A 15,697-nucleotide genomic window follows, 5' to 3' on the forward strand; every position below is an offset into this window, starting at 1 on the left:
ATGTTACCCAAAGATTTGAAAGTGGAAAGAAAGTAAAGGGTTTTTCTACTTGAGCATTTGACCATAACTTTCATTTTATTTCTGGAGGGTTCAAGACCATTTTAGCTACATCAATGATGTTGGCCACAGACTTGCAATATTACAACCTCCTCATGTACTAACTTTGGATTTTTTTGAATCCCTTTGAGTTGTTGGCATCCAAGCTAAACAACATTATTTTGTGCAATTGAAAGCCTAGAAGATTTATGGATGCCAGGAATCTGTCTATGGCTTGGAAAAATATGGGTTTCTCCTCTTGTCTTTTCCCTGGAAAAACTGCAGAAGAATACAGGAAGATGCCTCACTGCAATTCAGCCCTGATTCGTCTACCTGGCTGGCTGAGGAATTCTGGGAGTTAAAGTCCACAAATCTTAAAAGTTGCCACGTTTGGAGACCTCTGTCTACCTTAATATTTCTAACAGTGGTAGGCAAAAGAGTTGTAGCTGGAACACTTTGAACCCTACCACAAGAGTCCTCCAAAGCTGCGGTTTGGATGCTGCGTTGATATTATTTGCGTTATACAGACTCTCAAGACCAAAAACACTAATGTTGGATTTGCACAAGGAAGAAAAGCATAAATCACAGAAACTTGGAGTGGTGGTACAAAATGTCACCAGCATAAGTCTAACCAGTAATTGAGTTTAGCACAGCAATATCAAAATCTATCTTGGCCTTTTTTCTTCTCTTCAGGAAGCTGGTACCATAAATTCTTTCTTTCTTTCCTCTCTCCCTCCCTCCTTCCTTCCTTCCTTCCTTCCTTCCTTCCTTCCTTCCTTCCTTCCTTCCTTCCTTCCTTCCTTCCTTTCGGCTAATGCTAAGAAAATATGTATGGGAATAACATGGAAAAGGTGTAAGATTTATAGTTTTTGTTTAGAAGTCTCTTCCTTCCTTCCTTCCTTCCTTCCTTCCTTCCTTCCTTCCTTCCTTCCTTCCTTCCTTCCTTCCTTCCTTCCTGCTAATGCTAAGAAAATGCAGGGGAATTACATTATGTTTAGTTTTTCTTTATAATTGATGACTGTAGGGAATTATATTTTTTTCTGTAGAAGTCTTTTTCTTTCTTTTCTACCTCTCTCTCTCTCCTGCCTCCCTCCCTGTGTCCCTCCTTCCTTCCTCCCTCGCTTCTTTCCTTCTTTCTATATTTTAGCTAATGCTAAGAAAATATGCATGGGAATTACATTTTGCTTAGTTTTCCTTTATGACGAATAACAATAGGGAATCATATTTTTTTCTTTCTTTCGACTAATGCTAAGAAAGTAGGCATAATAATTATAGTTTTTGTTTAGAAGTTTCTTTCTTTCTTTCTTTCTTTCTTTCTTTCTTTCTTTCTTTCTTTCTTTCTTTCTTTCTTTCTTTCTTTCTTTCTTTCTTTCTTCTTTCTTTCTTTTTCCTATCTCTCTCTCCTCCCTACCTGCCTTCCTTCCTTCCTCCCTCCCTCTCTTCCTTCTATTAATGCTAAGAAAGGTGTGAAAATTAGTTTTTGTTTAGAAGTCCTTCCTTCCTTCCTTCCTTCCTTCCTTCCTTCCTTCCTTCCTTCCTTCCTTCCTTCCTCCCTCCCCTCCCTCCCTCCCTCCCTCCCTCCTTCCTTCCTTCTTTTGACTAATGCCAAGAAACTATGCATGGGAATTACATATTAATTTGTTTTTCTTTTTTTATGTCTAATGACAGGGAATTATATTTTTTCTGTAGAAGTCCCTTCCTTCCTTCCTTCCTTCCTTCCTACCTTCCTTCCTTCCTTCCTTCCTTCCTTCCTTCCTTCCTCCTTCCTTCCTTCTTTCCTTCCTTCTTTTGACTAATGCCAAGAAACTATGCATGGGAATTACATATTAATTTGTTTTTCTTTTTTATGTCTAATGACAGGGAATTATATTTTTCTGTAGAAGTCCCTTCCTTCCTTCCTTCCTTCCTTCCTTCCTTCCTTCCTTCCTTCCTTCCTTCCTTCCTTCCTTCCTTCCCTCCCTCCCTCCCTCCCTCCCTCCCTCCCTCCCTCCCTCTTTCTTTCTTTCTTTCTTTCTTTCTTTCTTTCTTTCTTTCTTTCTTTCTTTCTTTCTTTCTTTCTTTCTTTTCTTGTCTCTCTTCTGAGCAAGGGCACTGAAAGGTGGTATTTTTGCAGACACGTAGAGCTTGGTTCCTACCTTCCCAAAATCATTTGGCTTAGAAAATGAAACCTGATTTGTAGACTTGGGAAAACTGAGACTGCAACCTATGGATACAGAAGAACTCTACACAGTATTACATATTAACCCTAATCAAATGAAGTAATATTTGAGCTCCACAGGAATGACTTTTAAACAAAAGGTCAGGAAAAGGAAAAACAAGCTGCCTTTTGCCAACCACAGTGCCTAATAAATCTGTTGAATTATGAAAAGATACAGAGGTGGCCACTAACTTGGACGTCTTTTAAAGAGAATGGGAAAAAATAATAATGGAGAACTAGTCTATCAAGAGGCACAGAATAGCAGAGTTGGAAGGGACCTCAGAAGGGACCTTCTAATCCAACCCCCTGCTCAAGCAGGTGACCCCATACCATTCCCAACAAACAGCTGTCCAGTCTCCTCTTAAAAACCTCCAGTGATGAAGCAGCCACAACCTCTGGTCTTGAGGACTGTCTACTCTCCAGGCTAGAAGTCACCTGCCTCCAAATACCAATTGCAAAGGAGCCAACAAGGGGAGAATTTCAGGCTCCATTTCCTTGTGAACATCTGGGAGAAAGATAATGCTGAACGAAGATGAAACCTGGTCTGATCCAAGAGGACAACCTGTACTAAAATACACCTCAGAACGGATTTCTTCCCCCCGGGTGATGGTGGTGATGTTAATGACAATGATGTGAACCAACATATTATCAGTGTTTCCAAACCTTGGTTGTTTTAAGACAAATGGATGTCAACTCCCAGAATTCTGGGAGTTTAAGTCCACCTGTCTTAAAGTGCCCAAGGTTGAGAAACACTGATATTATTACCATCCCCACAGCATAATTCACTAACCAAAGAGTTCTAATCTCACAGCCATTCAACAGCCCAGGTTGACTAATTTGCCAACATGACTCAGAATCCAACTTGCCAGAACATTAAATTAATACTAGAACTCTCCCATTTCAACCAACACAATGACAACCCCCTGGAAGAGCCAGTGCAAAAAATTCCTCTTTATATTTGGGTGAAAATGTCGGGGCCCTGCAAAGATCCATTGGAAAAAACAGTCATTCTTATATTCGATCTGTTGCTTTGTCTACATTAAACATCCACCATGGGGACTAGAAACTTCTGCACATCTAAACAGCCTGCCTTCCTAAGACCTATATCCATACCAGACATTTTGGATCTGGCAAAGGTGGGACGACCATCTGTTGTTTTTTCCCTGGCACTTTCCTTGCAATTTAAATAAGCCTTTTATTCTCTTGGTGTTTATTATTATTGTTGTTCTTATAAGTATTTTGCAAACTGAAAGATGAGCTGAAAATGGGGGGGGGGGGAATAAGAGTAACAGTCACACCTGATTGATATATTTTGCCATTCTAAATTGGGGATTTACCTGATCCAGTTTGGAAAAATAATAATAATAAAGGAATGATCAGCTCTTAACCGACTTTTTCAATGGTTCAAAATTACTCGTAAAACACTCTCCTTTCAATACTTGCTGCCTTTAGCGTTCTGTTATGCTGCAAACTTCACCCGTTTTCTTTACGTTTCTCAATCCTTACTTTGAGACAGCCCCCCGCCCCCCCCCACTTAACTGAGACCGAAGTTATCCCATTCTTATATCTTTTGCTACAGTGGGCCTCCTACAACACAAAACAACGGGGTCTCCCGAGGCGTTATCAAGTGGTACTAACACTTGACGCGATCTTGACTCTATCTCTATCCCTCTTTCTACAGATCTTTCTTTCTGACGGTCACAAATTCCTCATGCAAAAAGACTTTTCACACTGGAAATGCTCAAGGGAAACTCTTTGAAAATATAGCTAGTAGGGCCGGGCAAGGCAAGGTGGAGCTTCAAACGAGACCCTTTCCTCTCTTGAGAGAAAAATTAGCTTAACATCTCCAGGGAACAATGTTTAGCCGGAGACCTCGTTGGCCACTTTCTAACCAAGCCCCTTTCCTGCTGTGCAGTGCCAATGACCACACGTCACATCCAATGACTCTGCTGTCCCGCGGTCCTTAAACCTGGGGGGAGAGAGAGAGACTTTGGAAAATAGCAATTGGGCCTAGACTTATATACCACTTCACGGTGCTTTACAGCCCTATCTAAGCAGTTTACAGAGTCAGCCTCTATGCCACACACACACACACCCCCATTCCCACAAAAATCTGGATCGCACCATTCAGTCTAAAAGCCGGATTAGGTTTGAGGTTGGATAGGTCAACGTTTCATGCCTGCTCTTTGGGTTGTTGTGTTGTTTTTTTTTAACGTCCTCTTGAAATGATTCTCCCTTTCCTGTAAATCAATCAAGGAAGCAAAAAAAGGTGTTCTCTTAATCGAACCCATCAACTACCCGGTTGTAACTTTCCTCACCAAGAAAGCAGGGACCTCGTAAGGTTTTTTTTTTTTAAATTTTCCCCTCCCAGGCAAACCTCCGGGAAGGAGGAGGAAAAAAAACCCACCACAAACGGTGGTTCGGATGTGTGCGTACCCTTCCGTTCCCCCTTGTTTGCAAACAGAAAGTTGCCTTTTCCATTTGCAGCGTGCCCTGAACTCAAGATGTTTTCCTTCAGCATAGGGTGTGTGTGTGAGATAGGCCTTGGCAGAGGAAGGGTCCTCTTTTACCAGTCTCCTTGGCTGGAGGGGTAGGAGAGGGGTGAATTAGGGGAGTTACGGTTGGAGAATAATCAGATCGATGGGGGTTCATAGAGAAGCAACCTTTCGCAACGCAGCCAAACACCAAGCAAAGTTTTTTCCCCTTCCGTTCTTGTGCATTAAATGGTTTGCGTTTTGTTGTTCCGAACAGCTCAAAAGAAGAAAAAAAAGCGGATTTGATGGGTGCTATTATTTCAAGGTTCGACAAATGGCGAGTCGGCTGGGAGGTCTCTATGAACCTCCATGTTAAAAGATACAGAGAGGAGAAAGACACGGAGCTTGTACACCGGAGCGCGTTGGGGGAGAGGGAAAGGGGGGGAAAGGAAAAGAAAACCGAGAAAACAGATGTTGCCCTGTCTAGACAAAATAAAAATTAAAAATTAAAAAAAGAAGAAGTTGGGATCGGTGGGTTAGTTATTAGGAAGCAGGTGTTAGCTGTGTAGAAAAGCCACTTATCCAGAAATCTCTTCCCGTTGTTCCTTGTTTCGGCGCACTTCGGCTGCGTGCAGTTCCTGAAAAAGATGGAAGTGATAATAGGTGTGAAACGCAGCACGGGAGTTTGCAGGGGTAAACACCTCGGTGGCAGGATCGCCCATCTTCACGCACATTACAGGTAGTCCTCGACTTACGACCACAGCTGAGCCCAAAATTTCTGTTGCTAAGCGAGACAGCTGTTAAGCGAGTTTTGCCCTATTTTCCTTGCTACAGTTGTTAAGTGAAACACCGCAGTTAAGTTAGTAACTGTCATGCCCTTGTTGGAGTTGGATTCTGAGGAGGAGATTGAGCAGCTGACAGGGAGTGGGAGTGTGGATCTGGTGGCTGTGGAGGAAACGGGGGAAGGGCACAGTCCGGCTGGGCATTCAGAGGAAGACCCAGGTCCACCCCCTCTTCATCCTAGGGCATGCAGGGAGGAACGGAGAAGGGAGCAACGTGGGTTAGAGGGGGGAAAAGGCCCTGATTCCCTTCATTAGCTGCAGCTGGGAGAACAGGATAATAAAGGGTGTTTGTGCACAGCACCTTTCTGGAAGCAAAGCGTGCTTTATCTTTGTTTGTCATGTCTTATCTGGGTTTTGGCATCCTCCCAACTGTGGGTGCTGCGTTATTCTTTGAAAGTCTGCAATTTATCATCCTGGCCTGCCATGTTAATTACTTCAGTGTGGTTTGTGTTGGTTTTTTTTTATTTCTAATTATCTTTACTCTGGGTTCGGACTGCATTTCTGCCCTTTGTAGACTGTTTTTTGAAGAGTTTGTTATCCAGCCGAGGATAATTGGACATTGGGGCCAAGTTGGAGGCATTAAAGAGAATTTATTCTACTTTTGTGACTTTGTTATTTTTGTGTCATGCCCCGGGTCATCACAGTAACACGGCTGTTAAGTGAACCTGGCTTCCCCATTGACTTTGCCTGTCGAAAGGTCGCAAAAGGGGGATCATGTGACACTGGGACACTGCGACCGTCAAAGATATGAGTCAGTTGCCAAAAGTCTGAATTTTGATCACCTGACCATGGAGATGCTGCCCTGGTCATAAGCAGGGGTGGGATTCAAATTTTTTAACAACCGGTTCTGTGGGCATGGCTTTGGTGGTAGGTGTGGCTTGGTGGTCATGTGACTGGGTGGACATGGCTTGGTGGTCATGTTATTGGCTGGGTGTGGCCAACTCAATAACACTCACATCGAGGCACACATCTCGCCTGGCCTCTCATGACTGTGGGGATGCTGCAACAGTCGTAAGTGTGAAAAATGGTCATAAGTCACTTTTTTCAGTGCCATTGTAACTTTGAATGGTCACTCCACACAAGCAAAGTACCAGCAAAGGAGGGGAAAACAACTCCAGAGAAGTTCCTGAGACAGGAAGTCTAGTCCTGCCAAGAATGTAATAAGGGTTGACGGAGTGGCAGTTTCTGTAAGCAACACCAGAATGTTTCCTTCCTGCCTTCCTTACAGGATTAGGCCAGTAATTTCTTCTAACAGCCGGTTCTCTGAACTGCTTAGAATGTTAACAACCGGTTCCAGCGAATAGGTGCAAACTGGTAGAATCTCACCCCTGGTCGTAAGGGTGAAAAACGGTCCTAAGTCCCTTTTTTCAGTAACTTCAAACAGTCATTAAATGAACTGCTGTAAGTCGAGGACTGCCTATACTCCCATGGGACTGTGGATGGAAAGTTGGGAGAGGCAGAGAGGTCAGGAAACATGCCTCCTCTTATCTTAGAGCATTTTTTTCTCTCAACACTGGCACTTTTATGATTCGTGGACTTCAACTCCCAGAACTTCCCAAGTTGAAGTTGAAGTCCACGCATCTGAAAAGTTCAAATTCAACAAAGCGTGTTGGGTATAATTGAGAAGAGAGGGGTCCTTGGTGCTCTCTGAGCTTGGTCGTTTTCTTGCAGACGTTTCATTTCCCAAACTAGGTAACATCATCAGTGCTAGTGGTTGGGTAATGAAATGGCTGCAAGAAAACAGCCAAGCTCAGAGAGCACCAAGGACCCCCCTGAGCTACAAATATTCTCCTTTAATGGTTAAGAAGATCTTGGGTTCATTCCAGGGCACTTTCCCTCACCAGGTGTGTCCTACCCATGGCCCCAGTCGGTGTCCATATTGACAGTTACATATTAGCAATAGCACTTAGATTTATATACCGCTTTACAGTGCTTTACAGTCTTCTCTAAGCAGTTTATAGAGTCAGCCTATCACCCTCAACAACCTGGGACCTCATTTTACCAACCTCAGAAAGATGGAAGGCGGAGTCAACCTTGAGCCTGGTGAGATTTGAACTGCCCAATTGCAGGCAGCCGGCAGTCAGCAGAAGTAGCCTGCAGTACTGCACTCTAACCACTGCGCCACTGAGGCACATATAACGGTAAAGGTTCCCCTCGCACATCCGTGCTCATCGTTTCTGGCTCTAGGGGGCGCTGCTCATCTCCGTTACAAAGCCGAAGAGCCAGCGCTGTCCGAAGACGTCTCCGTGGTCATGTGGCCGGCATGACTAAACGCCTTCGAAGGCGCACGGAACGCTCTTCCCTTCCCACGAAAGGGGTCCCCTATTTTCCTACTTGCATTTTTTACATGCTTTCGAACTGCTAGGTTGGCAGAAGCTGCTGGGACAAGGAATGGGAGCTCCCTCCGTGATGCAGCGCTAGGGATTCGAACCGCCAAACTGCCAACCTTTCGGATCGACAAGCTCAGCGTCTTAGCCCCTGAGCCACCGCGTCTCTTGCACATATTGCTGTGATCTAATATTTTGTCTTCCTACCCACAGCCTCACGACAGGGGCAGCTTAAGGCCAAAAGACCTGTCCTGCTGGGATTTGTCGGCTCATTTACCTTTTCGCGGAGTCTCTCCCTCAAGGCAGCTAGGTGAGCTTCGCGGATCTCCTTGCTGAGCTCCATCTTGTAGTTGAGCTTCTCCTCAGCCAGCCGGCTGAAGTTGTTGTTCTCTTCCAGAGCCTTGTGTAGCACTTCCCGCTCGTGTTCCCGCTTCTCTGCAAGCTGCTTCAGGACTTGAGCTTCCTGGTTCTGCAAGGAAACCCATAATTTAATTTCAGGAGCGATTCAGGAGCTCTTGGGTAGCCAACAAACGTCTGGGAAGCTGTCCTGGCAGCATCACTACGGTGGATTTCTTTTTTTTAAGCCTGGGAGACAATCACAACATCTGGCTCTCCTAGATCAGAGGACGGGTAGTCCTTGACTTGACGTAGACCAGGGGTTTTCAAACTTGGCGACTTGAAGACCTGTGGACTTCAACTCCCAGAATTCCCCATATAATTCCCCGTATAGTATGTTTGTGTGTGCTTGTGTGTTGTTTTGCTTTTCCTCCTAATCAAGGAAGCACTGAGAACATTCCCACCAACACTGTCAAGGCAAGCTACTTGTATACTGTATGCACAAAAAAGCAAATCCCCCTCCCTTCTAGCCCTGATGATGTTACCTAGTTGGGTAATGAAATGTCTGCTAGAAAACAACCAAGCTCTAAGACTACCAAGGACACTACAGTCCTCCTCCTCCTCCTCCTCCTCCTCCTCCTCCTCCTCCTCCTCGCACTGAAGATGTTACCTAGTTTGGTAATGAAATGTCTGCAAGAAAACAATCAAGCTCAAAAACTACCAAGGACATCACAATAATCCTCCTCCTCCTCCTCCTCCTCTGTAGAGTTGTAATTGCAGGAATGTTCCAATCTCGGATGGCAAACCTCAGATAAAGAATGTTTCCAAGCAAATACAACTCAGGTAAACAAAGTCACTAATCTAAAGGAGGATTAGGGAGAGGAAGTAAACATATGTTAGACTTTAACTAGATAATTAATTGTATGGATTACTGTGCTAAACAGTAACAAAAGTTAAGCAGTAACCAAAGTTAACCAGTGATGGAGGATAACTAAAAATGTGTATAAATGCAAGACTAGATTACAATAAAGATCATCATGATTCAGTTGTTCATGATCAAACAACTCGACTGCCTCGTCATTACAACACTCCTCCTCCTCCTCGCCCTCAAACCCCACTCCCTTCTAGCACTGATGATGTTACCTACTTCTGTAATGAAATGTCTGCAAGAAAACAACCAAGCTCAGAGAGTACTAAGGACCCCACAATCCTCCTCCTCCTCCCCCACTTCCTTCTAGCACTGAAGATGTTACCTAGTTTGCATAATGAACCAAGAAAACAATCGAAGTCAGAGAGTAGCAAGGATGCCACAGTCCTCCTCCCCCTCCTCCTCCTCCAACTCCACTTCCTTCTAGCACTGATGATGTAATCTACTTCGGTAAAGAAATGTCTGCAAGCAAACCGTCCAGCTCAGGGAGCACCAAGGGTGCTTGCAGTTCAGCCCAGAGCTACAAACATTCTCTCCTGTGCAAATTGTTAACCACGTTAAGCACTTAATGATCAAACAGTAGTAACGTATATATGGTTTTGATTGGAATTTCTTGGTCAGATTTCTGCCTGAATACATAGTGTACAGTATTTCAGAGAAATTTCAGGCCTAGGGCCCCAAGGATTTCCCCAGATATTCATCAGCACGTGGGGGGGGGGGGTTAGCTGCTGCAACCAGGGAATTGTGAGGATTTGCCTGAAGATAAAATTTGGGGACGTGTCCGTCAGCAATGCATGGGACCATTGTAGACCTGCCCTTACCTTCCTCCTCTCTTCGGCGGCTTCCAATCGCTTCTGCAGCTCCTCCAGGGACAGGTCCCTCTTCTTGGGGGGAGAGGAGAGGACGGGGCTCTCGGGAGACAGGTCAGAGGGCGACTTCAAAATCACCTCAAAGCTTTGGCCAGAAGCCCTCTTGTCCAATTGCTTGACCTCCATATCTGAGCAAGGGAGAAGGGTTAGGGGTCAAATTTCCTGAGAAGTATTGTGGCATCATTTCTGGTCCTTATTCAGAATAGAATTAGAATAGAAATAGGAATAGGAATAGGAATAGGAATAGGAATAGGAATAGAGTAGAGTAGAGTAGAGTAGAGTAGAATAGAATAGAATAGAATAGAATAGAATAGAATAGAATAGAATAGAATAGAATAGATAGAATAGAATAGAATAGAATAAGAATAGAATAGAATAGAATAGAATGAATAGAATAGAATAGAATTAGAATAGAATAGAATAGATAGAATAGAATAGAGTAGAGTAGAATAGAATAGAATAGAATAATAGAATAGAATAGAATAGAATAGAATAGAATAGAATAGAATAGAATAGAATAGAATAGAATAGAATAGAATAGAATAAATAGAATAATAGAATAGAATAGAATAGAATAAGAATAGAATAGAATAGAATAGAATAGAATAGAATAGGAATAAGAATAGAAATAAGAATAGAATAGAATAGAATAGAATTAGAATAGAATAGGAATAAGAATAGAATAGAATAGAATAAGAATAGAATAGAATAGAATAGGAATAAGAATAGAATAGAATAGAATAGAATAGAAATAAGAATAGAATAGAATAGGAATAAGAATAGAAGGGTTAAGAATAGAATGGAATGGAATAGAATAGAATAGAATAGAATAGAATAGAATAGAATAGAATAGAATAGAATAGAATAGAATAGAATAATAGAATAGAATAGAGAATTCTTTATTGGCCAAGTGTGATTGGACACACAAGGAATTTGCCTTGGTGCAAATGCTCTCAGTGGACATAAAAGAAAAGATACATTTGTCAAGAGTCAAGAATCATCAGGTCCAACACTTAATGATAGTCATAGGGTACAATAAACAATAAAATCATACTAGGAAACAGTCAATAAAAAGAATAAAAGAGAAAGAGAAATAGGAATTGAATTGAATTGAATTGAATTGAATTATTTTATTGGCCAAGTGTGATTGGACACACAAGGAATTTGTCTTGGTGCAAATGCTCTCAATGTACATAAAAGATTCGTCAAGAGTCAAGAATCATCAGGTACAACACTTAATGATAGTCATAGGGTACAAAAAGCAATCCAATCATACTAGGAAGCAGTCCATAAAAATCGTAAGGATGCAAGCAACAAAGTTACAGTCATACAGTCACAGGTGGGAAGGGATTGGTGATAGGAGTGATGAGAAGATTAATAGTAATAGTGGTGCTCATCAATAGATTCATTCTTTCTTCACCATCCTCACTTAGTTCTCTCCCATCTAGTCAAGAATCCATCACCAAAGTGAGTTGACATAAAGCATGCAAGTACGTGTGATGGCACCCACAATGCAATGCGCACTGCCCCCTCTGTGCATGCATGCGCAACACCCCTGCCCCGCTCCCTTAACTGCACTGCGCATGCACACACCTCCCAGCTGATTTTCGACCCGTTTGAGGCCGTTTTCACTCTCCCGGAGGCTTGAGGGAAGCCTCTGCAGCCTCGGGAGGCCGAAAAACGGGCTTTCCGGAAATACCAGAAGTGCTGAAACGGGCCCATTTTCAGCCTCCCGAGGTTGACCCTCACGGCTCTACAGCCTGGAGCATGAACTCCCATAAGGCATCTGTTCTAGACTTTGAAGGGTGTTCTTGTAACCATCCTTAAGTCACCTTTTTCTCAAGGCTATTTTCTCCTGGCTCTTTCCCCGTAGGGGTGTTGTGGCTCCGGGTTTGGATTCTGCTCCTGTGGCAGATATGAGTTCAAGTGAGGAAGACATGGCAGAGAAATATGAACCGGCATTGCTGAGTGATTGGAATAGTAACCAGGATGAGGAGATGGAGGTAACAAGGGATGACAGACCTGAAATATTAGAGTGGTCAGAACCTTCGACCTCCTCTGGTGCTTTATCTAATCAGCAGCCGGGAATGGATGACAGGGAAGGAAGGAGGGAGTTTTCCAGCGGAGATGAGAATCTGGAAAACTTATGGTTAGACGTTAGGAACAGGAGACGGCTAAGGAGACAAACCCAGTTAGAAAGAAAGAGAAGAGCGAGCCAATAATTAGGGTAATTAGCACGTGGCTTAAGTATAAAAGGACACAGCTGGCCTGGTGGAATTCGCCAGAAGCAAAGTGACTTATTGAGTGAGGACGTTACAGCAAGAAGCTCTGAGGCTTGAGATTTATTGCCAAGACTGGTTTGCTGGACAGAGTAAAGATTTATGCTGTGGATTGGGATTTCTGCCAGCCGTTATCTTGTGAGACTTTATTCTGTTTGAATTACTTCTGAAACGGCTGCTTTCTGTTTCGCTCGCTTGAATTTGAAGGGGAGTCATAACAAGGGCTTAATCATCTTCATTACTTCGTTTTCTGAATCGGTTTTCTGAATTTGTCATTAAATGCTCTGCCCAGAAACCTGATTCACGACTTGGGATGGAGCCCAACCAAAAACAGTGGAAGACTAAATTCCCACAAGTCCAAAATTATACTCCTGTTGAGGGCAGCTTACATCACTCTGCTGACTCATGGGCTTTCTCAGTCAGCTACAGGTAGTCCTCGTGTTACGACCACAACTGAGCCCCAAAATTTCTGTTGCTAAACGAAACAGTTGTTCATCTAGTTTTGCTTCCTTTCACGAACTTTCTTGCCACAGTTCGTAAGTGAATCATTGCAGTTGTTAAGTGAGTAACACTGTTGTGAAGTGAATCCGGCTTCCCCATGGACTTTGCTTGTCAGAAGGTCGTGAAAGGGGATCACGTGACCCCTGGGACACTGTAACCGTCATAAACATGAGTAGGGTGCCAAGCGGCCAAATTTTGATCACGTGACCACGGGGATGCTGCAACGGTCAAAAGTATAAAAAGCAGCCATAAGTCACTTTTTTCCTGTTGTATCTTCGAATGGTCACTAAACAAACTGCCGTAAGTCGAGGACTACCTGTACGGATACTGCTTCCTTCCACCATTCCCAAAGCTTAACAAGCATTTTCCTTTGCCTTTCTCGGGTTTAATGTGAGGCCAGCGGTGTGCCCTGGTTTCGAAAATGATGAAATCATGATTGCAAAGTTACTGCAAGCTCTGGTTCTCTTAAGCTTATAGAGGCAGTGCTGCAACACACACACACACACACACACAAGGGGTGTGTCTTGCGATGCTGTGACAATGCTTGCATCACTCTCTCTCCCCGTGTCCTCCCTGTGGAGTCTAGTAGGCGGCAGTTGGCTGTTGACATCACTGGAGTTTTCCTGCTGTGGGAGACATTAGCTCTCAATGCAATTATCACATCCGGACTGATTGGACTAAAGTTGGTTGGCCTTTTCACCATTTTTTGAAGATGTCCCAAAGGGGCTTTTGCAAAAGGCAACTGGACTTTCTTGTTTTTCCTTGAGGACATTTCGCTTCTCATCCAAGAAGCTTCTTCAGTCCTGACTGAAGAATGGAAGGATGTATATTCTTTGCAGTCATCTGGTCATTAGTACTCTTTCTGGGAGTTGTTGAGTCCACATTCTGGACAGAGAGGACCGCTGGTTTGAAAGAGGGGTCAAAGAGGCCATTTACAGCCCTCTCTCAACAGACGGAGAGGGACACGACATCATCTATTGTTCTGACCCAGGCTTAGCAGAACCAAGAAACAGACTCCTTGTCCCGAAAAACCCCTCTTTATTTAGTTACTGTGAATTCATGGCATTCACACACAGAAAAATCGCAGCAATAATCCTCCCAACGGTTAATTGCAAAAATAGGCCTTGCACAGTTGCCAGGCCGAGAGTTTCCAGTCGCTTGCAAATTAAATACCTGGCAAGGAGTCTGTGAGGCACGAACTCTGATAAGCAAGTCTTCCAAAAGAAATATGAACTAATTGTCTCCTGCAACCACCACTCCCCTTTTGCTTCTATTTATTCCCCAGGGAGGGGCCATTCAGCGTTCACGTGTGCCTTTCCTTCTGAGTTGTCCTCTGTTGCTTAATTGTTCTCTCCTGACAGCTCTGCGCATACACACATCTGGAACAGGCTCCAGCTGTTCTTCTTCCCCACTTATCTCTGATTCTGTAGGCAACTGGGAAATGTCAGACAGCCCTGGCCCTATCTCTGCTTCCGACACAGAGCATCCATCAGAGCCTTCCCCAGACTCCAAGACTGGCCCAAGGACCTCCTCATCATCCAAGTCTGCCGCCAGCTCTGCTGGCGGCTGGTGGACCACAATATCTATCTCCAGTCTACAACATAGTCCTTTCAGCTGTCCCAAGAAGGCTCCACACCCATTTGCACTATTCAAGTGACCCCCAGGGTACAGATCAACCTCCAAGTGGCCTCAACGACTCTCAGAGGGAATACCAACGACTAGATGACTGCAAGGAATATACATCCTTATGAATATACATAAAGGTGGGATAAAAATCTAGTTAGTTAATAATAAATCAATGGGAACCTTAGCAAACCAGTGCAAGACATTCTTCAAAGCAGGGCAGAAAAACGGCCTCTCCCTGTTGCTGCTTCTGTCAGCTAAATGGCAGAATGGATGAGTCCTGAGGGAATCAGAGAACCTAATCAGAATAGACTCTAACAGACAGTGGAACCAGCTTGTCTGCCCCTTCATTTCCTGCAGCGGTGGCTTCTCTTGTATGAGCACAAGGCACTATTTGCGGTTTCCCTGTTTGTTTGATGGATGGACCCTTTGCACGCTCAAAGCAGCATGTGGTCCTTCTGTTGCAACAGAAAGGCGGACATTGTTTTCCTCCATAAATTCATTCATTCATCAATTATCAACTCAGTTAGGCCCAGCCTGGGCCGCAGACAAGATGCAGCTGGTCAGGAAAGACGTGAATGTATGTATCTCACTTGAAATCGCAATGATTTATACCTGTCTTCTGCAGTTGGTCTTCCACGTGTTCGTTTCCCTCCTTGAACTAGCAAGGGGAATTGTTTATTTATTTATTTGATTTGTCAATCGCTTACAACAGTGGTCCCCAACCTTTTTTATGCTGCGGCCCGGTACTGGCATCAGCTGGGCGCCGCCATCTTGTTTTGATGAAAAAGTGCTTCCGGTGAGCTTTCTACCCGGAAAAGCTCACCGGAAGCACTTTTTCATCAAAACAAGATGGCGGCGCCCAGCAAACCAGCGGCCCGGTAGGATTTGTTCCACGGACCAGTACCGGTCCGCGGACCGGTGGTTGGGGACCCCTGGCTTACAAGATAATAGGTATAAGTATAAACATGAGTAAGAATACAGGAAAAAGGTACGAATGAATGGGGACAATAGGGCAAGGACGGGAGGCACGATGGTGCACTTATGCACACCCGTTACAGACCTCTTGGGAATGGGGTGAGGTCAATAGTGGATAGTTTGAGGTTAAAGGAGTGAGGGGGTTAGAGGATGGAACAACAGAGTCAGGTAGGGCATTCCAGGCATTGACCTCTCTGTTGCTGAAGTCGTACTTTCTGCAGTCGAGTTTGGAGCGGTTTGCCTTGAGTTTGTATCTGTTGTGTGCTCTTGTATTGTTGTGGTTGAAGCTGAAAGTAGTCATTGACTG

General features: G+C 44.0%; 1 protein-coding gene across 1 annotated transcript in view; it reads right to left on the reverse strand.

The window, feature by feature from the left end:
- Nucleotides 1-5,062: 5,062 nt before the first annotated feature.
- Nucleotides 5,063-15,697, reverse strand: part of STMN3 (stathmin 3) — a 33,571-nt gene continuing 22,936 nt past the window's right edge. The window contains exons 3-5 of the mRNA XM_087962413.1: nt 9,962-10,137; nt 8,154-8,345; nt 5,063-5,345 (exon numbers count right to left, since the gene is read on the reverse strand). Of these exons, the coding sequence (XP_087818539.1) occupies nt 5,286-5,345; nt 8,154-8,345; nt 9,962-10,137 (428 nt within the window). The 3' untranslated portion in view covers nt 5,063-5,285. The remainder of the gene's footprint in view (nt 5,346-8,153; nt 8,346-9,961; nt 10,138-15,697) is intronic.

Source organism: Notechis scutatus, chromosome 3 (genome assembly GCF_049901735.1).
Source record: "Notechis scutatus isolate UNSWTSFEM ecotype Mainland chromosome 3, rNotScu1.2, whole genome shotgun sequence".
NCBI classification, from domain to species: domain Eukaryota; kingdom Metazoa; phylum Chordata; class Lepidosauria; order Squamata; family Elapidae; genus Notechis; species Notechis scutatus.